The sequence below is a fragment of the Mizuhopecten yessoensis genome, unplaced genomic scaffold, assembly GCF_002113885.1.
Source record: "Mizuhopecten yessoensis strain PY_sf001 unplaced genomic scaffold, ASM211388v2 scaffold10961, whole genome shotgun sequence".
In the NCBI taxonomy this organism is placed as follows: Eukaryota; Metazoa; Mollusca; class Bivalvia; order Pectinida; family Pectinidae; genus Mizuhopecten; species Mizuhopecten yessoensis.
In genome coordinates this window covers 418,830-438,707 of record NW_018408808.1, presented here as the reverse complement: position 1 = coordinate 438,707, position 19,878 = coordinate 418,830, and the positions used below count along the sequence as shown (strand labels likewise).

The 19,878-nt window shown below is 36.0% G+C and overlaps 1 protein-coding gene across 2 annotated transcripts in view; it reads right to left on the bottom strand.

The window, feature by feature from the left end:
- LOC110464107 (protein slit-like) overlaps positions 1-19,878 on the bottom strand; it is a 123,544-nt gene that overhangs the window by 34,625 nt on the left and 69,041 nt on the right. For both annotated transcript variants that reach the window (XM_021519161.1, XM_021519162.1), the window contains exons 5-10: positions 16,004-16,075; positions 10,764-10,835; positions 8,826-8,897; positions 2,520-2,683; positions 1,740-1,881; positions 268-339 (exon numbers count right to left, since the gene is read on the bottom strand). In XM_021519161.1, the coding sequence (XP_021374836.1) occupies positions 268-339; positions 1,740-1,881; positions 2,520-2,683; positions 8,826-8,897; positions 10,764-10,835; positions 16,004-16,075 (594 nt within the window). The remainder of the gene's footprint in view (positions 1-267; positions 340-1,739; positions 1,882-2,519; positions 2,684-8,825; positions 8,898-10,763; positions 10,836-16,003; positions 16,076-19,878) is intronic.

The window sequence follows — 19,878 nt, the reverse complement described above, 5'->3', positions numbered from 1 at the left end:
CACATCACATATCCCCTCCCCACATCACTTATCCCCTCCNAATCCTCCACACACACACCACTTATCCCTTCCAAACATTAATCAATCTCCCCTCATCATTTATCTTTAAGTTCCCCATATCACCTGAAACAATTCAACCCCATGACACCTGTACATATTGATTCTTGGACCCCCACAAGAACAACATCAACTTAAAACAATTTGGCTAAATGTAATATTTACATTCCACACACGACAGAAATGTTACGATTTCTATTTTATACTTACATTCTTCGAAGGCGAGAAAGGTCAGCGAAAGCTCTCGATGGTATCCGAGCAATGGAGTTTCCTTCCAAACGTCTGAAAACGATTTTTGATATTGAATATTTGCATTCAGGAAATAGGCAATAATGGTTTAATAGTGTTAAAGTTAGAATAACAAACCAATTTAGGTCTACATGTTACAATAGTAGGTGAGTTTGAAGTATGCTGCATTTTTCATTTTTTCTTTTTCGCCCTCTGTAATGAAGGCGAATTCATTATGGCACCAAATCTTACTACATAGAGTACCAAACATTGTCATACCATGCGAAGGGCAAATTAACACTGAATACATATTTTACTCGTAAAAAGCGAAAGTTTGACTTCGCGAAAGTTTCCCTCTCCAGCCATTTACAATTGTCAATTAACTTTTACACTTTTGATAACTTATGACTTTTAAAAATAGGAGTTTTCTGTGAACTTCTAGACTTCTTGTTCTTGTGACCTTCCAAAATGAAATTTTCTGGGAATTTTACAGCATCCAATAGCCTATATGACCTTCAAGTATGACCTTCTGTGACCCTGACATTCATAGGCAATATGTCTATCAAGTAACATTTATGACCTTCATAAAACACAGGCCTTTGTTGGACAGATTTCAAATCCAAAATAGCTTTTCTTCCAATGACCTTGACTACGAATGACCTTGACAAAAAAAAAATATCGTCTGTCTTAAACCAAACCTATAATCATCACATATGCCAAAATGACATAGAGTGATTGTGTTTGTCTAACAATCTGTTGTACGGAACGCAGCCCATCTACTTTGACCATTTTATCCCTGCAGCAGCCATTATTGGCAGCATGATTGGGTGTTGTGTTCCACAGAAATTATAGACCCGGTTTTACAGGGCAGTATTTATAGGTATAAAACACGACAGAATGGACAGCGATCGGTGCACGGCCTCCGAATACAGCCATGCTTGGCTGTCTGGGAAATGTTAGGGTTTAGGGAAGACAGCTTCTGTATAACAAACAGATACACGCCAAAAAAAAAATCCAAAAAAAAAGTATCTTCTAAGTATACCAAACTTCAGTATTAAAAGCCAGATTTACACTTTGTAGGTGTAAAAATTCATTGACCTGCTAAAGATGAAACATTATTATGGCCCTGATTTCACATTAAAGCATTGTTGTGACCTTGATAAGTTAAAACATTGTTATAAAACTGTTATTTAATGTTAAGCTATTGTAATGACTTTGAATTAATGTTTAAACATAAAACTTTTTAGGACCTTGATTTAATTTTAAAACTTTGTTATAAAAACATTGTAATGACCTTGATCTAAAGTTCAAACATTGGTATGATGATGATTAAATTAATAAACTTTGGTATGACCTTGATTTACAGTTCAAACATTGGTATGGTGAAAATTAAATGATCAAACTGTGATATGACCTTGATTAACAATAACATCATCAACAAGACCCCGACTTACATCTCAACAACATCTTCAGGAAAGTTTCCTGGCACAGCGGTGAGTCTGAGATCGCGACAGTCGACAACACCCTCGGTACAGCGACAACGGGAGGGACACATGGCTTCCTCCAAACACTGGTTCACAACTGTATGCTGTAGGTCTGTAAGAGGCAAATATTACTGAATTCTGTTTTTATCTAAAACATTTTAAACATTTTCTACATCAATATCCATATAATTTCCTGCTAAAATAAAACATAAATACATTCAAATCAAATAGAATCCAATTTGTGATCATTTGTGATCGTGAGTTTTGATAAAATTTATTTTATTCATCCTTCCATATTACGGAGACAGATAATCAGTTCTGAAGGTTTCCTTGGGACATTTAGGGAAATGATACCTCACAGCTATTCAAAATTTAAGCCAAAGCTCTCCAACTGCCTATAATGGAAGACTTTTAATCTATAATCTTAGCACTTCAAATTGTAACGTTATACAAATTACGATTCAAATACTCGTGATTATCCTTCAACAACCATCAATCTCCGGAGCGCATTTCCTCCTCGTCTGTGACTACCTCATCATTAGCTCTATAACTAATAAGATTAGAATCAAATTTCTGCCAATTCCGATCATGTGTTAAAATAGCCTATGTAGGCTTGAAGTTAACAACGATTTTCCGCCAGTTTCTTTTGCGGAAAACCGATACAAAGAAAAACATGGCCAGATGCTACAGCAGATCCCATTAAACCTATTAGGGGGCCGAGTAACCTGGTGCAATGAAAAACAAACAAACCGTTGCATTTAAATTCCATCTCATCAAGATCTTTGAGCTCAATGCTCTGCAGATTTGAGGGAGTCGAACACTCTGTCCCCCGTCCGAGCCTCCTCGCGTTCCTCAACCAGCGTGAGAGCCACCTCAGATTGCAATCGCAATTGAAATTATTGTTCATCAAACGCCTGCAAAACAAAACACACAGAGTGATTGAAACATTGCCGTAGGGAGATTGAAACGTTTAGCGTTACCCCGATGTGACTGGGTTACAGTTGATTAGGCTCCCTGTCTAGACTCGTAATCAAGACGACCCTCTCACTGAGCTCTGTGAGCTTAGCACTGAACCAAATATATAAATACAAAATGCTGTCTCTAGTTCCCTTTCATAAAACGACTACAGACAATAGAATCTCAAAACTTCAATAATTCATTTTCATTTAAATATTTGATCAAATTTCCATATATTTTTTTTAGATGAGAGTGAAAGTGAGGCTATGTATGCCACACCAGGCTCCAATAATAATTTCAGCATAAAACGATCTATCTAGATTAGTATGTCAAACTTATTTAAGCAAGGCACATGTCGAAAATACCATGAACAACGCAAAATGAAAATAAAAGCAACTCGTCCATCAAAATATTCCAAGGTTCGAGAAACACCAAGTCGGTCTGGATTGCTTGTATAACAGAGTGTTAAGTATCATTGAACTTCATGCCAACATTTATGAAAAAGTACGCAAATATTAGAAAACCCTTTATCAAATTAATTCAACATGAATTTGCAAGGATAAACAAGTTCATTTATCTAATTTTTACTTATTTTCAGTCATATTACAGGGTTCAGAAATCTGTTTTTAACTCCAAACACACTTCCTCATCATTTTGGATTCTTTGAAGTCTGAACTAATGCCTTTTTGATTATACCTTTCTTAATTAAAAAGTAAAAAATATGTCACTCGCACAATAACTTTCTTCAGTTCATTTATATGAAAGCAAAGCTATGAAAATAGCATGACCTTATTCCAAACTTGTCTGTCGAGTGTTGTATTTTAACTCATTCACCCCTGAAATTTCTCAATGAACTATTCCAACCTTTGAATTGGAAGAGTTCAAAAGTGTCTTCAGGGGTGAATGAGTTAAACTAAGAAATGAGTAAGGTTTAGTTGTTATTGTCATGTGACTTCCCAGACAATTCCTATTACGTCACGGCTCATCCCTAATTTCTACCTTAGCAATAAAAAAATGTATATTGTTGTTCTGATGACAGCTATCCTAGCTAGCAGAAACATGTAAACCATTACTGAATCTAGATGTTGACACTCCATTTTATATATCCCTTTAAATTGTGTTTTGTATAAATCTGTTAAAAAATTGTTCTCCATCTAATTTTCAACCCAATGTCAAACTTGCTGGAAACAAAACAATGCTAGTTTAGGATTTGCAATTTTACTGTATAAATATTCATCAAAACTTGATGAAATTTACCATGAATAATTGTGATAGCGACATCTATTTGCTGCCGTCTGCCCCTAGCCCCTCCTACCTCTGTGAATTGTTAGAGGAATTAGTCGGAGATAAGGATGTGTGTGTTGGCACACGGCTTCCAGTTAGATCCGACAACATTACGTGTGATCCCTTAAGGTTTCCACATGACACGGGACACCAATGTAATTAATTTACTACCACCCCATCGTCAAAAATATTAGTTTATGTTTTTTTATTCAATTAAAATTATAAACAAGGGGCGGAATATGGCAGTGCTATCTTTGAACTCCACTATAGACTGTATGGGGAGGGTTGATATGGGCGCCAGACTCTCCGTTTTCACCGAGTCTAATTACGCAGCCTGGGTAGATACTTAGGCAAGACAAAATGCTGAAAATCACTTCATCCTTTCCAGCATTAAAACTGTATAATTCTTCTTATAATGGAAGTAATGAGCATAGAGCTTTTCAACATCAATGAAACATGCTGTAACTTTCAATTTTTTTTGTTTTACAACAATAACAAACAAAACTAAAATCCACCCCTCCCCGAAAAGACAAAAAAAAAACCAATAAAAAACAGAATATCAAAAAAAAAAAAAAAAATTTTTATTAAAAACTGAACAAAAAAAAAAAAAAAAAAAAAAAAAAAAAGNGTTTCACTTTACTACTGAAACATAGCATCAACCTCTTCAGATTTTTAAACATGTGTTTGCAAATAGTGTTGTACAGTTGTAAGTTTTCCATCACAAGCTGTAAGTATATCTCCTCTACAATGTTAAAGTTATATAACATATGTACATGACATTATCAGACATCCATGCTTCCTTCAGAAACACATTTGCTCTAAAGCTTGGTTGCTCTTTCAATCATTAAATTACAATAAATAACCTGATAAAGGAAGTTTTAATTTTCTTTCCATATTTTTAACGATGCAAACCTGGAAAATGTTCATTTCTCATTGAGTAACTATTTGCAGTTTGTGATGTATTTACTTTGATCCTGTGAAGAGAATTTTCTGTCTACCGAGCCTTAATGAAATACAAACTTTTAAAAGTCTGACTCATACACTACCAATTTATAAGTTATCTAGACATGGCCTGTCACACTCCAGATTCACATTTTACGTTCTTTACAACCTATATGTATTGTTTTTGTCTTCATAATCATTAGTAAAACTAATATTATGCCGTATTTCAACATTGTGCTAGTTTACTATGTGTATTGGTATCTGGCCTCAGTTAATCCCATGCAAGACGCATTATTAAACTTCAATAGTGCTATGGGAAACAATTTCCCTTGATTTTGATGCTATGGGAAATGTTTTATCATTAATTCCGATGCTATGGGAGACATTTGCTCTGTATTCTGTGGAAAAACATTTCACTTATAGTACTGGTGCTATAAAAAAAACATTTTACCATCAATTTTGATGCTATGGGAAATATTTTATATTAATTTTTGTGCTATGGGAAAATATTAACCATTAATTCTGTTGCTAAGGGAAACATTTTACCATTAATTCTGGGGCTAAGGAAAACTTTTTATCCTTCTGGTGCTATGAAAAATGTTTTACCCTCAATTCTGGTGCTATGGGAAATGGGAGAATTTTACTATTAACCCTGATGCTACAGAGGACCTTTTACTGTTAATCTAGACAAAAATAATGAATAAATCACTGTATTTTTTTCGGATCCACAAAGCAGACTCGTATACAAAATTCACATGTAGTCTATGTCCAAGGTTAGGGTTCTATCTTAATGATTGTTGGCTGTAGCCATTGATGTGCTGCTTGAAGTCACCTTACAGTCACAAGGTAATCGTACTGGGTTGGTAACTAATGATGAGGGAGGTCCTAGGAGTGGTGCAGTTCCCCCGAATTTAACAGGTCAGCAGATCCTGGTGGAGCTACAGCCTGATCACAACCCCTCCCCGTACACCTTCCTCTCTCCGACACATCACATGCATTCTTAAAGCTCGTTTCAAATTTCAGTAGAAGTAACTTAAGAAACCAGAAGGAAGTTTGTAAGATAACGATTTCCGCCGTCCCCCACAGGTAGTAGTAATACTGTTTGTCTGTACGTCATCAACATGTTGTAATGAACTCCAGGTGAAAAAAATGCTGATGCCCTATGCGACATCAAAGTGCAGATATGTCCATCAAATCCTGTATCAAACTCACCAGATTCCCGTCTTTTTCATCAGAAATGATAACAGGAAGTCCGTTGAAAAAACTTCTTTCTCACATCATATCTTGAAAACTGAGGGTTATCAATTTTGCAGCGTTATTCAATAACAAGGCCTGAACATTAACTTGGAAAGCTATGCTTGCGTTCTTTATAAATATTAACCTTTATCTTAACCAAATAGTGCTGGGACATCAAAAGATTTCTCATCAACCAAGAATTTAAACATTTGTACACTCTTCTTTCCCTTCAGCTGCTGAATTCAAGCTTTTGATTGACCATGCTATCAGGTAACAACCCCCCCCCCCCCCCCCCCCTTACCACTCACACACCAAGCTTTTGATTGACCATGCTATCAGGTACCCCTACCTACCCCCTCCCCCTCCTCACACCACACCTGCTAAATTCAAGCTTTTGGCTGACCATGCTATTAGTTGACCATCCCCTCCCCCTCGCACACACAATACACACTTCACACTGAATTCAAGCTTTAGAATGACCTGGTATGATGCTTTCAGGAATCCACCACCACTACTTTCCGGCAGTGGTATGTACTATCTTGTTACCATGTTTATGTTTTGATAGGGAAGGAACAGGAATCAAGTTGATCTGATGACAAGAAACACCTGGCCACCGACTGGACGATATATCTTGCCTCCCCATCCCCGTCAACTCCCCTCAATCCATCTTCAACTCTTCCTTAGAATCACAAGTCTAGTAGTATGTAGCTCCCTAAACATTCACTTGACAAAGTTTTCTAGACAAAAATTTGACAGACGATCTTTGAAAAAATAGTCCTATTTAAGACAGATAGCCTGATAGCACTCTGTGAAGTATCTTCAGCATAGAAGAGTTCCAAATTGTTAGGCATTTTTTCTGACTTGGTGTTTAAAAAACTTTCCCATTTACGATACAGCAAAGAGTTCTGTATTTACATAGGAAATAACTTTATTTTCTATAATTTTGATTTTCACAAAAACATTTTAGTGACTGGGATTTATAATTTTTACTTTTAACAGGAAAGAAGCTTCTCAAGGTCTGTATACAGTAAACATACAGTGCCATAACTCTCTACCTTTTAATTTTCTGATGATTAATTTTTAAAGAAGGAGCTATTAACACTTTATCTATAGAGGTAGACATCAAGTAATGTGATCACCCGACAACCAAAAAACACTGACTTTATATTTAGACATATACCAGGTAACCATGATAGTTGGTGGAATTTTTTATCATGTTTGGATGAAAAAGTCTAAATTTAGACACAGTATCGTGTTCGTGTGGTTTTTAGATCATGCTTAGATGAAAAAGTCAGAAAAAAATGATTCCAGCCTACATACAAACACAAATTACAGTGAAGAGTTTACTGTTTATATAATTTCTGTTTTCTCTGCCTTCATTCAATAGTGATTTCAGATATTTCAAAAATAATTTCTCAGCTGCCAGATTTCCCTTGCTTGATTCAAAATCGCTTAATGAACTGATCAAGCAACAAAACAAAAATTAAATTAAAACAAGAGATTGTCAGGAAAAAATATGTTTCTCATTTTGCCCAATGTCGTCCGACATTATCGCATTCAGCAGAGTAATTAGGAATGATCTCAGGATTTGGAAACTTGACTTGCTAACATCCGGTAAACCTGATTTGATCTGATACAGCTTGGTTGGAGATGGAACATGGGGAGGAAGGGGGACCCTAGGATACCTGTTGCAATACTTACATAACCGATGCTCAGTCTAAAGCATTCCACTATATACTTATATGATAAATCAAAACATCTTGTTAAAATTTTATAATGTAAAGTAGAAAAACAAATACAGCATTTTGACTTCTAGTGTATGAATATATGTCATTTTTTGTTTAATATTATTACAAAAGATTTTATTATTTGTGAGCATTATGACGAAAAACCTTAACACTAACAGGGCTTGATATAACACAGGTGAACGTAGATTACATCAGAGATGGGGGATGGGGGTTGGGAGTGGGGGTAGTGGGGAGTGGGGAGGAGGGGAGGGGAGGAACAGATGTAAGGGAGTCTGCAATGTCTGTGTGCAGATATAAACTTCACAGAGATAGATCTCAGCAGGACACACGATCCCCGCCTATAAACACTGCACTGATGATGTATCCCCAACATCTGTCTAAACTTCTCCACTATCCCTAGCACAGCAATGACAATTCTCTGGCTCGGACACAACCCTAGAAGTCCTTCGATTCTGACTACAATACTTTGTCTCTCTGACTCGGCCCTGGCTGATTGAATACTCCAGAGTTGTGTCCCCTGAAACCTGTGCCAGGTGGTCTCAATGTTTATGAAAACCTCCAACCTTAGTCTAAATAGTGCTGAGGTGAAGTGTCTCATCTTCTTAAGCTCAACACCGGAGATTCCTTCCTTAATTAGCATTAGCAAATCTAAATAAGATCATTCCTCAAGGTTAGTACCCTTCAAGGTCACAAAGATTCCCTTCAAGGTCAAATACACCCACTTGTTCCTAAAAGTGAACCAGATTCACCCTTCAATGTCAAGCAGATTCCCCTCAAGGTCAAACACATAAATTTGCCCCTTAAGGCCAACTACATAAAATTGATCCTCAAGCTTAAGAGGATTTGCCCATCAATTTAACCCTCATCGTGTTGAAACAATGTTACTTACAGAGTTCTGAGCTTCCTCATGTTACTGAAGATGTCGTCAGGGAGTGTAGTCAAATTATTGTTGTTCAGAGTCCTGGAAGTAAAAAATAAACACTTATAATGGTATTATAGCCATCAGAAAATATAACAAAAATATAGAAGTTTTTATCTTAACTATAAGTCAAGGTCAGTTAAGTGTTTGATTTCAATTTCTGAACTTTTGACACTATGATACTGAAGTTTCTGTCTTAACAGTAGATCAAGGTCACTTGAGTGTTTGATTTCAACCTTTGACCTGTTGACGTTATTGATACAGAAATGTCTGTTTTAACTGTGGGTCATGGTCAGTTGAGGGTTTGATTTCAATCTCTGACTTATTGAAACTATGAATACTTAAATTTGTCTCTTAACTGTAGGTCAAGGTCATTTGAATGTTTTATTTCAACCTTTGACCTATTGACATTATGATACAGAAGTTTCTTCCTTAACTGTTGGTCAAGGTCACTTGAGAGTTCTGAACAATTGATATCATAGATACAAAATTGTTGACATCAAATATTACCAAATGTCACGGAATCATAACCATTTCTAAACTAAATACAGAGAAGGGACGGTATTCATCGAGATAAGCAAAGAAAACAATGATATTTCATTTGATAAAACTCCAATCATCACACACAAATTTGATATACCTGATATTATGAAAGTATTATTATTTGTGATTGGTTCTGTAGCTGTATGTGTCGGCTAAGCCACACACACATTTGCTGTAATCATTGTTACAGAGACCTGAGGTGAAGGAGGACGACACAGCCATCACTAATGAAAGACAATCAAAAATTGTGGAAGTGGCAGATCTGAATTGAGCCAGACAAAACAAGACATTAATGAAAATAACTATTGGCCTAGATGCCAGAAAAAGCATAACTGTGGCCCTTTGGGCACTTAATGATGCTAGCTACGATGAAAATGTCCGTTTCATTTGTGCTGGTTTCCAATGACAAACGAATAAATGTCGTTTTCACTTCTGTCGTTCCGTCCCATCTGGGACCTGTCCGAGACAGCATTGTTAGCCTCACTTCTCAACACATAACTTTAATTTCATTTGTTTTTCTTTTTCACAATAAATAATTTTCAAAAGAAAAGCTGACAACATCGGTAATTGATGATTGGTTAAAACTTCTTAAATAATATTTCTTCGTCAGAAAATCTGAAACAAAAATTGAAAATGATTTTTTTTCTTCTGCAGTTTTGTGTAAGCTGACATACTTTGACTGTCAACAGAGGAGGTCTCCATAAAGGTGTTAGGTCTGATAAGTTTTGTCAGATTACTCCCGTTCATATTCCCCCCACTGAGATGTGGTCAGAGGCACAAATTTTAAAACACAAAAAACCAGCTGGATGCACAATCTGTTGATATGTCTACTGAGCATTTTTCACTTGTAGAAAGCGTCATCTCAGAATCAAATGTATTCTTAATGATAATTAGTTTTTTTTCCGTGTTATATTGCAGATCAACATTTTTTTACGAAAGATACGAAATTGTTATTACGATGTAAAAATGAGTTCTTAATGGTAATCCTGGTTTGGCTTACATCAGATCCTGTGTGGCCGTCTTCCCGGAGGATCAAAACACGACACAATCTAGACAGCCAATCATAATCCGTAAACTGGAGACCAGCATGGTATATCCGTATGGAAATGCCTTCTTAACGATTATTGCTTTTATGATCAAAAAGATCATCAATTTGGCTAAGGCGAATGCTGGTCGCACAAAAATAATGAAACCCTGTGTTCTTACATCTAAGATATAAGTAAATGCATTAATTAACTTTATATTTTAAAACATGATGAGTCTCGGATCTTTCCCTTGCAAAGAATATTTTCTAAATGAACCTTTTTACAACAGTTTAATTTGTTACTGGCTGATTTTAAATGTCGACATGTAACAACGACTTACAATATCTCCATGTATCGATGTGCCTTGATAGCGTTTCCAGATACACAGGTCAGCTCGTTGTGGTCAAGTTGCCTAAAACAAAGGTCAAATGTGAAAACATCATATATCTCTGCATAAAAAATATTATATATATAGATCTCGTCTAAGTAGGATACCAGTACGATGCAAAACTGGAGTCCTTCACATAATCACATCAGTCATTTCTTGGTACGATTTAATTCAGCCAAATCCTCATTATATTTGTATTACGATTATTATCAAATTTTAAGCATCATTGTGGACGAATAAATCCCTCTACCAACATGTAACAAGAAACGTGTACGTGTAATTATTTAGTCATCACGTAGAAATGGTCCGTATCTCGAACCAATCATGTGTTTGTTATCATCATTTGTCTTTCTTAATTTCTATCTTATTTTGTGGTTTGTTCCAGACATTTGTGTGGTTTTCAGCTCTACACGGTATAAGAATTGTTAGCCAGTTGAGTTTTAAAGCGGAACACCTGTTCAACTGAGCCCCTGAAACCCTTTCTTCACCTGAACCTGTGGAAATTAAACCCGTTTTCAGCTGCACATCGGAGCAACAAGTCAAGTTGCTTTACTAAGATCTAAAGGGAAAATTTTAGAATTGGCAATCTAAACCTTTGTTGTAATTGTTAGAAACCTCCTATAGGTTACGTGAACTACTGTTTTGGCAGAGAAGCTACAACAGAACCTTGAGGAGACTCAATAAAATGTTTCCCTGAACTTTAACGTATAAACAATAACACATCCCAGTAACATCAGCAGAAGAAAAAACATGGTAGGATCAACACACACACAGTTATAGGACATGACAGTTACTATCTGAAGGGGAAAGCTTCATCTAGACACTGGGTCAAGTTTCCAAAAAATACATATTCTTAGCATCTTATCGTCCTCCACGTCTTTGCCCATAATTCCTTGTCTTTGAGACGGAGCTTGACTTTATTATCAATAGCGAAGTTCACACACCTGGCGGTAGTGCAAACGTGAGGAACAATTTTCTGATTCAAAGAGAAGAATTTGGTGATCATTGATGTCATTCATGGACTGGTATACACCCACCACAAGTATGCAGTGCCTAGATACACTGATCCTCCGATAGCTGGTGTAGGCCATTCACAAAATATCTACCATCATAAACCACACACTCCTACATCTAAGATACAGAGTATACGTCCCACCACTTTTTCATGTGTACAGTCCTCGAAATGTTTTTTTACTGTTAAATCTATTTTATGTAGGGGGTACATTTTATGGATGACACCGGTGGCACAGTGGATAACTCCCTGTTTTATAGATCTCCGCAGATCAGAACCCTGCGGCAGAGATAATTTGGGGAAAAAAGAGAAATTATAATAAATATATTTCTTTCACATGTCACTCTGAAAGCTCCTCTAGAAAATGGGCAAGCAGCTTCAAATTCAATTTGGAACTCTCCTTTGATGGAGATACAACACAGGTTGCTGGGACTCTCCACCTTAATGGTAATGTCTTTGCAGGCTTCCACAGTGCTACGATGACAGTTGTGTTAATACTGATACTTGTTAAACTTCTTTAAACAAATTAAATACTAATTGTCCCAATAAATTTCCAATTCTTTTCTACCAAACTATGAAAAGAAATCACCAAAAAACAAATCCGAAAAATAAGAATCTGTTTTCGGTAACCTAAGTATCCTGTTGTCATAGTAATGATTTAATTGGCAAACAAATTGGATTCCATACCCCAAAAAAACTTGTATGACAGAAACATGCATTTCATAGTTAGGTAGACTTTATGTAGATTATTTGCTAATGAATAAGAGGCCCTGCCTATACAGCTAGCCATTCTATGTACGCCAAGAAGGAGGTGAAATATGCAGTCTCCAGTTGATGGGGGCAGACAGACTTTAAGCCAATATTCTACGGCTTTGTGTAATTACCATAAAAAAGTAGAAACTGTCAACAAAAAACCAATGCAAGAAATTCCAAGCTCATCATAAAAACTTTTTAAAACTTTTTCCTGTGCATTATGCATAAGAGTTAATTAATGGTGCAAAAAGATCACAATTAAGAATCGGCGTAGGTTTTCTCTCTGTTTACGTTAGAAACTTGTCTGTCGCTGACTTCAGATTGGCACTGATGTATAATGCTTAAGGGAAAGGGTACCAATACACGAGTGATAATCATGCAAAAAAAGAGAGTTCCACTACAGCATTGTTTGTACCGACTTGGAGTATTCTTTCCCTCCTATAACGAATTAGCAACAGTTACTTCCCTTGACTAAGTGTTTTTCGGACTAAGAGTTACTTCCATTGTCATGTTGTTTATCTCTCATTTTGATGCTATGCATCTATAATTCCTGGATTACAACATTTGTAAAGAGACGGACTGGCAGTTGTGACTTCTGTACTGTGCAAATACTCAAATTTTCAAACAACTAAAACTCTTCAAAATAGTGACATGTGCAATGGCAACAGTATATTTTAACCTGCGAGTATATTTTTACCTAAATACAATTAAAAATAGAAAGTTTCAAAACTGAAAATTACACATTGGATGGTTGTGAAACAGAATAAGAGAACATTTTTGTATTTGAAGCATCGATATATCACTTGTTATCTTGGCTAGGTTTACACAGCGTATGGCACTGTTCTGACCACCAACTAGGAACAAATGCATTGACCTTATAAAAATGCAACCACTTTGATAAGACTGCATTTATCATCTATCAAATTATCACATGTTCCGTTTGTAATCAAAAGAAATATGCCAACGTGTGTGTACTTTACGGGGAGTGTGCCATCGGAATAAAGCAAAAGGTTTGTAGTTCAACTCCGTCACCTTGAAAAGCTAACAATAATCACAATATTGGCAACCGTATCCGGAAACTGTGTTCCAGGGGCGAGTAATCCTCTGTAGGTTCGGGTTTGGCCATGAACCATTTTATTAGGTAAAACACTTGGGGTTATCACTAAGCCCTTAGTCTTAAATAGTCCACAATCTGAGGTCACCTTCAGTAAGTCTCCTCTCAAAGCATAATGGAATTTATAAGATACCACTGGAGTATGTAGCATCCGTTGAACTTTTAGAGTGCTATAAACAGTCTGTACTGTCCTGGAATTTTGCTTAAAAGTTTTCCTTTTCAGATTTTTACTTTAAATTCTTATTATTTTTGTATAACTACAACAAATCGAGGAAGGGTTGACTGTGGTCTACCATCCCATATATTTTGTAAGCTGCTAGTTACAGCACACAATATACCATGTATACCTTTGAAGATCCGTAACACGATCTCGAGCTGATGAAATGTTAATGGGTTGGACAAGCATTGAAATGACTTGAACTTTGACCCCTTGACATGACCTCGATTTTGGGTAAAATCCTGAAAGTGTTCTGCACACAACTCACCATATCATCTTTCATAATACCTTGATGTTATGGTCAAGACAATATTTTAAATTATTAAATTTATGTCATCTTGCCATGACCTTCACCTTTAGGGTTAGAACCTTGGACCATTATGCGACTTGCTGTCTCATAATGGTAAGAATATATTCTATACTAAACTTTAAAATGTAATCTTGAAACAATCAGAAGTTATCTTTAAGACAGATATTTCATATATGACCTTTGACCCCAAATTTTGATATTTGACCCCAGCTATGACCTTGACCTTTTGAGCGAGTACTTGATAGTGTAACTTGACCTGTTGTATATTTATGACTTACTCAACCATAAAATTTCATCACAAAACCTTGCAGCCATCAGAAGCATGATGGGCAAAATAACATGTTAAGTATACATGGACAAGCTGACTAACAAATTCATTGAACGCTAATTATGCTGTCCACCCTTTTATCAAAGTGGGTGGGACTATAGCTACGAAGGTAAATCTGTTAAAATTATATATAAAACCTGACATAGACCAATATATATGGTAGAAGTCAAAATATTTTTAGAACTTTTTTGGTGAAACTTGAGATATCAGTTGTGAGGTTTGGTGAACTTCCTTTGAGTGCAGCACTTGAAGACTCCGGTTTTATTACGTATGAGGTAATTTTATTGTTTAAACCAGTAACACACTGGTCACAATTTGTATACATTTTCCATGGAATATGAACTCTGACTTAAGTATACAGTTGTGAACATTATTGGTACACTATAGGTCCTTACGATGAGGTGTGTCCCAGTTAAGAATACTTGTCCCACATTTTTTGTACATTCCGTAATCTCTCCTTAACTTATTCACCCCTACGATACATATTTAAAATGGACATGTCCGTTCTTTGATTTGGTAAGGTTCAAATGTGACTTTACAGGGGTCAATAAGTTAAATCATTGTTAGAGAATGATCTCATCATTGTACTCTTCTGAAACATTGCAGTGATTTTCCAGGGTACTTCAGATTTGTTTTCGATTGGGGGGGGGGGGGGGGCCTTGTGGGAACATTTAAATATTTGATGTTTTGCCATATTAAAATAGATTTTATATTATGAGTGAAGTTATAACAAGGATTTATTTTTCACCAGGTATTTTTTTTTTATGCTCAATAAGTCTCCTTTTTCATAGACTAAGAATTTGAAAATCCAATTTGGGTAGAAAAATGCCCAAATTGTTACAGGAATGGGATCAGTTATGGACAGGAAACGACACTGTTTCATTAAATTGTAACTGTCTGTTCATTCATGGTAAATGTTCCTACACTGTTGGTTTCCTCTGATCGGTTCTCTGTAGATTTTAATCTCATAACAGATACCACAATGACTTAATGACCGAGCCTTTCAATTTGTCTAACTGTACGAAATGTCCTCTAAAACACCACGGATGTGTGTGTACGGAGTGCAGAAGACAGAATATAATATGCAACGTCTTTAATCAGACATGATGTTGTATACAAAACCAGCGTAACAATTTTACATCTCAGCCTGAATGTTAACTGATTTCTTAATCAGGAATATAATTACTGTTCTCTGTCGGGGAAACGGCCATGTAGAAGCACCTAATCTCTACCACATGAAACATTTATTAAGAATTCTTAAAAGATTTTCTAAAGTTTATTTTTATCAACAACATAATTTTTCACTTAAAGTTCAAGAGTTACCGAGTTAATGTGTGTTTTTGGTGGTTATTGCCCCTTTTGGGGAGTTAAATGGCTCCTTGTTCATTTGTTGAATTTAATTTTATAGGAAAGTCACATGATAATATCTGTGAAGTTGATAAAAGTTTTTATACTTACAGGTTTTTGAGAACCATTGATCCAGTGAGGGTGTCCTTGCCGATGAATCTTAATCTGTTGTAACTCAGGTCTCTGAAATGACACAACAAGGGGAGATAATCAGTATACAGGGGAGACAACAAGGAGAGATAATCAATATACAGGGGAGACAACAAGGGGAGATAATCAGTATATAGGGGAGACAACAAGGGGAGATAATCAGTATACAGGGGATACAACAAATGGAGATAATCAGTATACAAGGGAGACAACAAGGGGAGTTAATCAGTATACAGGGGAGACAACAAGGGGAGATAGTCAGTATACAGGGGAGACAACAAGGGGAGAAAATCAGTATACAGGGGAGACAACAAGGGGAGATAATCAGTATACAGGGGAGACAACAAGGGGAGATAATGAGCATACAGGTTAGACACCAAGGGGAGATAATCAGTATACAGAGGAGACAACAAGGGGAGATAATCAGTATACAGGGGAGACAATCACCATAAATAGACCTACCAAAGAAGTATTGATGATATTATTCAGTATTTTATTTGAGTAATAAAGAAAAGAATCATATTTTGAAATTAAAATTAGCTTCATTTTGATTGGTAATAGGTGACAGTATCACTTTTTTAAAAAATCATTAACAGTGCTTATTAATAGCAGATTACTTTGGTTCCACTGTATGAGTATAATTTTAGCATAACACAGCCAAATGCATGTCAATCTATACAAATTAGAGATAAGCCCCCCCCCCCCCCCCCCCCCCTATAAAGAGTTAATTTAATGTTACTTAAGTAGAAATGGTCTGTCATGTTAAATTTCATCATTTCTGTGACCTGCAAAAGGCAGTTGAAAAATAAGAAAAATTAGCAGACGTCCCTATTAAACACTCCAGTGGACATTGAACAGGCGGCTCTATCAGACAGCTAGGACAAGTTATGACACTGGGTTGTGTTATAGATTGGTATACTGTCCAGCATGTAATGTGTCAACCTCACTAGATTACTACAGATATATATTAAATTGATGGCTAAGCGGTATATTTACTGAACTAGCAGAGTCGACCATCACCAGCTACAAGTTCTAACTGTCACGACCAAAATGACTTATGACAGTTCGTTAATTACTAGACCTGATTTGATTAACTGATTAGTTATTATCAAAGACATATTTTCACATTTTTTATAGCCTTTACCACTGAGGATGGCAGATGATCAAATGGAACATTTGTTCTTTTTTTTTTATTGAACAACTTGATAGACTACACGATTTAACACACAGACGTGTTACAGTCAGTTATGAAGTATTGCCGAACAATGGTAGTATGTCTGCGATATCAACCGATTCAACATGCCTTAATCACGGTGAACGAGTACTTGGACAAGCGTAAACTTTATATCTGTATGGGTCCTGACCTACAGCCAAGCCTCAGTATATATAACTTCAACAATTTGTAAACAACAACAAATTAACAAAATCTCTGCATATTTTCATAACACAACACTATCACATGCTCTTAACCCTTTCACCCCTATGTAACTTTAGTAGACTCTACCATGCATTGATATGGATGAGTTCATTATGGTCTACAGAGGTGAAAGGGTTAGGGTAAACACATTACATACAATGTAATCTGTAGCCTCTGATATTGTGATGATTCAGAAGCGCATCATAAAAAATTGTTCATACGATCAAGTTCTGGATATTTATACCCTTGTAATTTAACCGAGAAGCTTCTGGCATGACAGAAAATTAATAAATAAACATATTTCTTAAATGACTGCAAGCAGTTCACATAATGATCCCTTGGCATCTAACAATTGTTTAATGCTATATAAAGGGTGCATTCATATTAACAGATTTTTGTCAATTTAAAACTATCAATTTGACTCCCTTTAACTGTTATAATACATTTGAAACAGACAGACCACAACACGAATTCTATTGTTTTAGGGGCTGACTGACGTGTGCGAACGTCTGATCCGGAGGTTCAAATATATCAATATCAATACATAAACAATAAGCAGAGGAAATTAAATACGGAAGAAAAAATTGTAAAACATATTGATTTTCTTTTATCAGGAATGATTCGACAGATTTCTTATCAAAAGAATCCATGATATGATATTGCTTACCAGCAAACTCAAGATTTGTGCAATGGGGAAGCAAGAATAACCTAAGATACTAGTTCAACTTCTGAATTATCAGCTAGCTAATAACACTATTTTATTAGACTTGGTGGTCAACAGAAACTAACATGGTAGTAAATTAGTGTTTGTTATGAAAGATCATCAGACGGAGAAAGGATCATGGGGAAAAAGAGTCAAGAGACCAGAAATGACATCAGCATCAGTTTTTGGACATGTACGTGATCACTGTACGATCTGACTGTCAGAAAATGTTTCTAAATTTCAAAGTTAGAAAATATTTTTCAATTTGAATGTCAATTTCATTCAGTTAGACTAACAAAGATATCTCTATTTGACTGTCAGAAAATCTCAGTCTGGTGGAATTTGGTACCTGATTCAACAACCCAATGTGGGCTCTAAATGAACCACAGACGGGGTCATTTTAGGGACATATCATAAAACTAGTCTACAAAATGTGGAACAAATGATACAATTGTTTATTGCTCCTGGTCTTATGACATAAGAAAGGTCAGTATGTATATTTAAGGTCTGTCTGCCAAGAAACTCCAGTCTGGATCCAAATTACCTCATCTGGACACTGTCCAGGAGTCAAAATTCCATCCAAAATAGATTTTTTTGTTTTGTATATATTTCCCTTAACAAATAACATTGCATGAAAAGCCTTTAACATATAATAATGATAAGCATTTCAAATAAGATAACGCTCCAGACCAGGCCTCCCACGTATACTTCTCACAATATTTTTAGAAACCCCCCTTTATTAAGGGTGTATGTGTTGTATGAATTATCTCCCTTGATGGTTCAAATTTCACCTTTTCCTATAGCCTATCCTGCACCCTACGAGATTATCTTTTGTTTAGTACAAACAAGAATGTATCTCCCAGGACGAGATTACCTCCTATTTGTTATGTAGGAAGTAGATGAAGCATAGCTACCCATTGTTTTATGATATCTAGTACAGGTTCTGTTACAAACGGACCCAGACACCTTGCTTTTTACAGACTCAAACTACAGTAGCTGTCTCGATCTCAAGTTACAGCACTCCCACCAAGTCTGGTCACTACAGCGCATTCCATTTTAACTCATCAATATTAACTCATCAATATTAACTCATCATCTGGGTTTTTAACCCTTCACCCCCCAGTAACTTTAGTAAAGTATTTAAAAAAAAACGTTTTTCCAATTCCAATGAATTTTTCTCGAATACCTAGATTGTTTAGAAAATTTCTGTTCTTCTTAATTATTACATCATGTACCTGTGTGTTTTTAGTGTTTTTTTATGAAACACACGGTTTATTTTTATTTATACAGCTCGTTACACCTGTGTCTTAATTTTTGTCTAATTACCCGTAATTCATTTTAAAATTTGGAATTTCTCCACGCGTTGTCTACCCCCTTGAAGTTGACTGCGTTAAAAACGGTCCAGTATCAACTTTTCAACTAATTACAACACGACCCTGTTATTGAAGATTTTTTGGAATCTGACACAGGTCAAGCAGAAAACACTACGACATTAGATGGAATTTAATGATAGTGTCTCCCCCAGAACAGATCTAACACTCCCTCTATGGTAACGTAGTGACCCCTGGTGTTTCGGCATTGAAACGTGTTGTACATTCCCGACACTATTCAGTGTAGGGTTTGTTTAGTCATTCATCGATCCATGCTATCTTGTATATTTTCTACTCCCCACATGCTCACCACACAATGTAAGGAACATCGGATACTTCCCGGGTT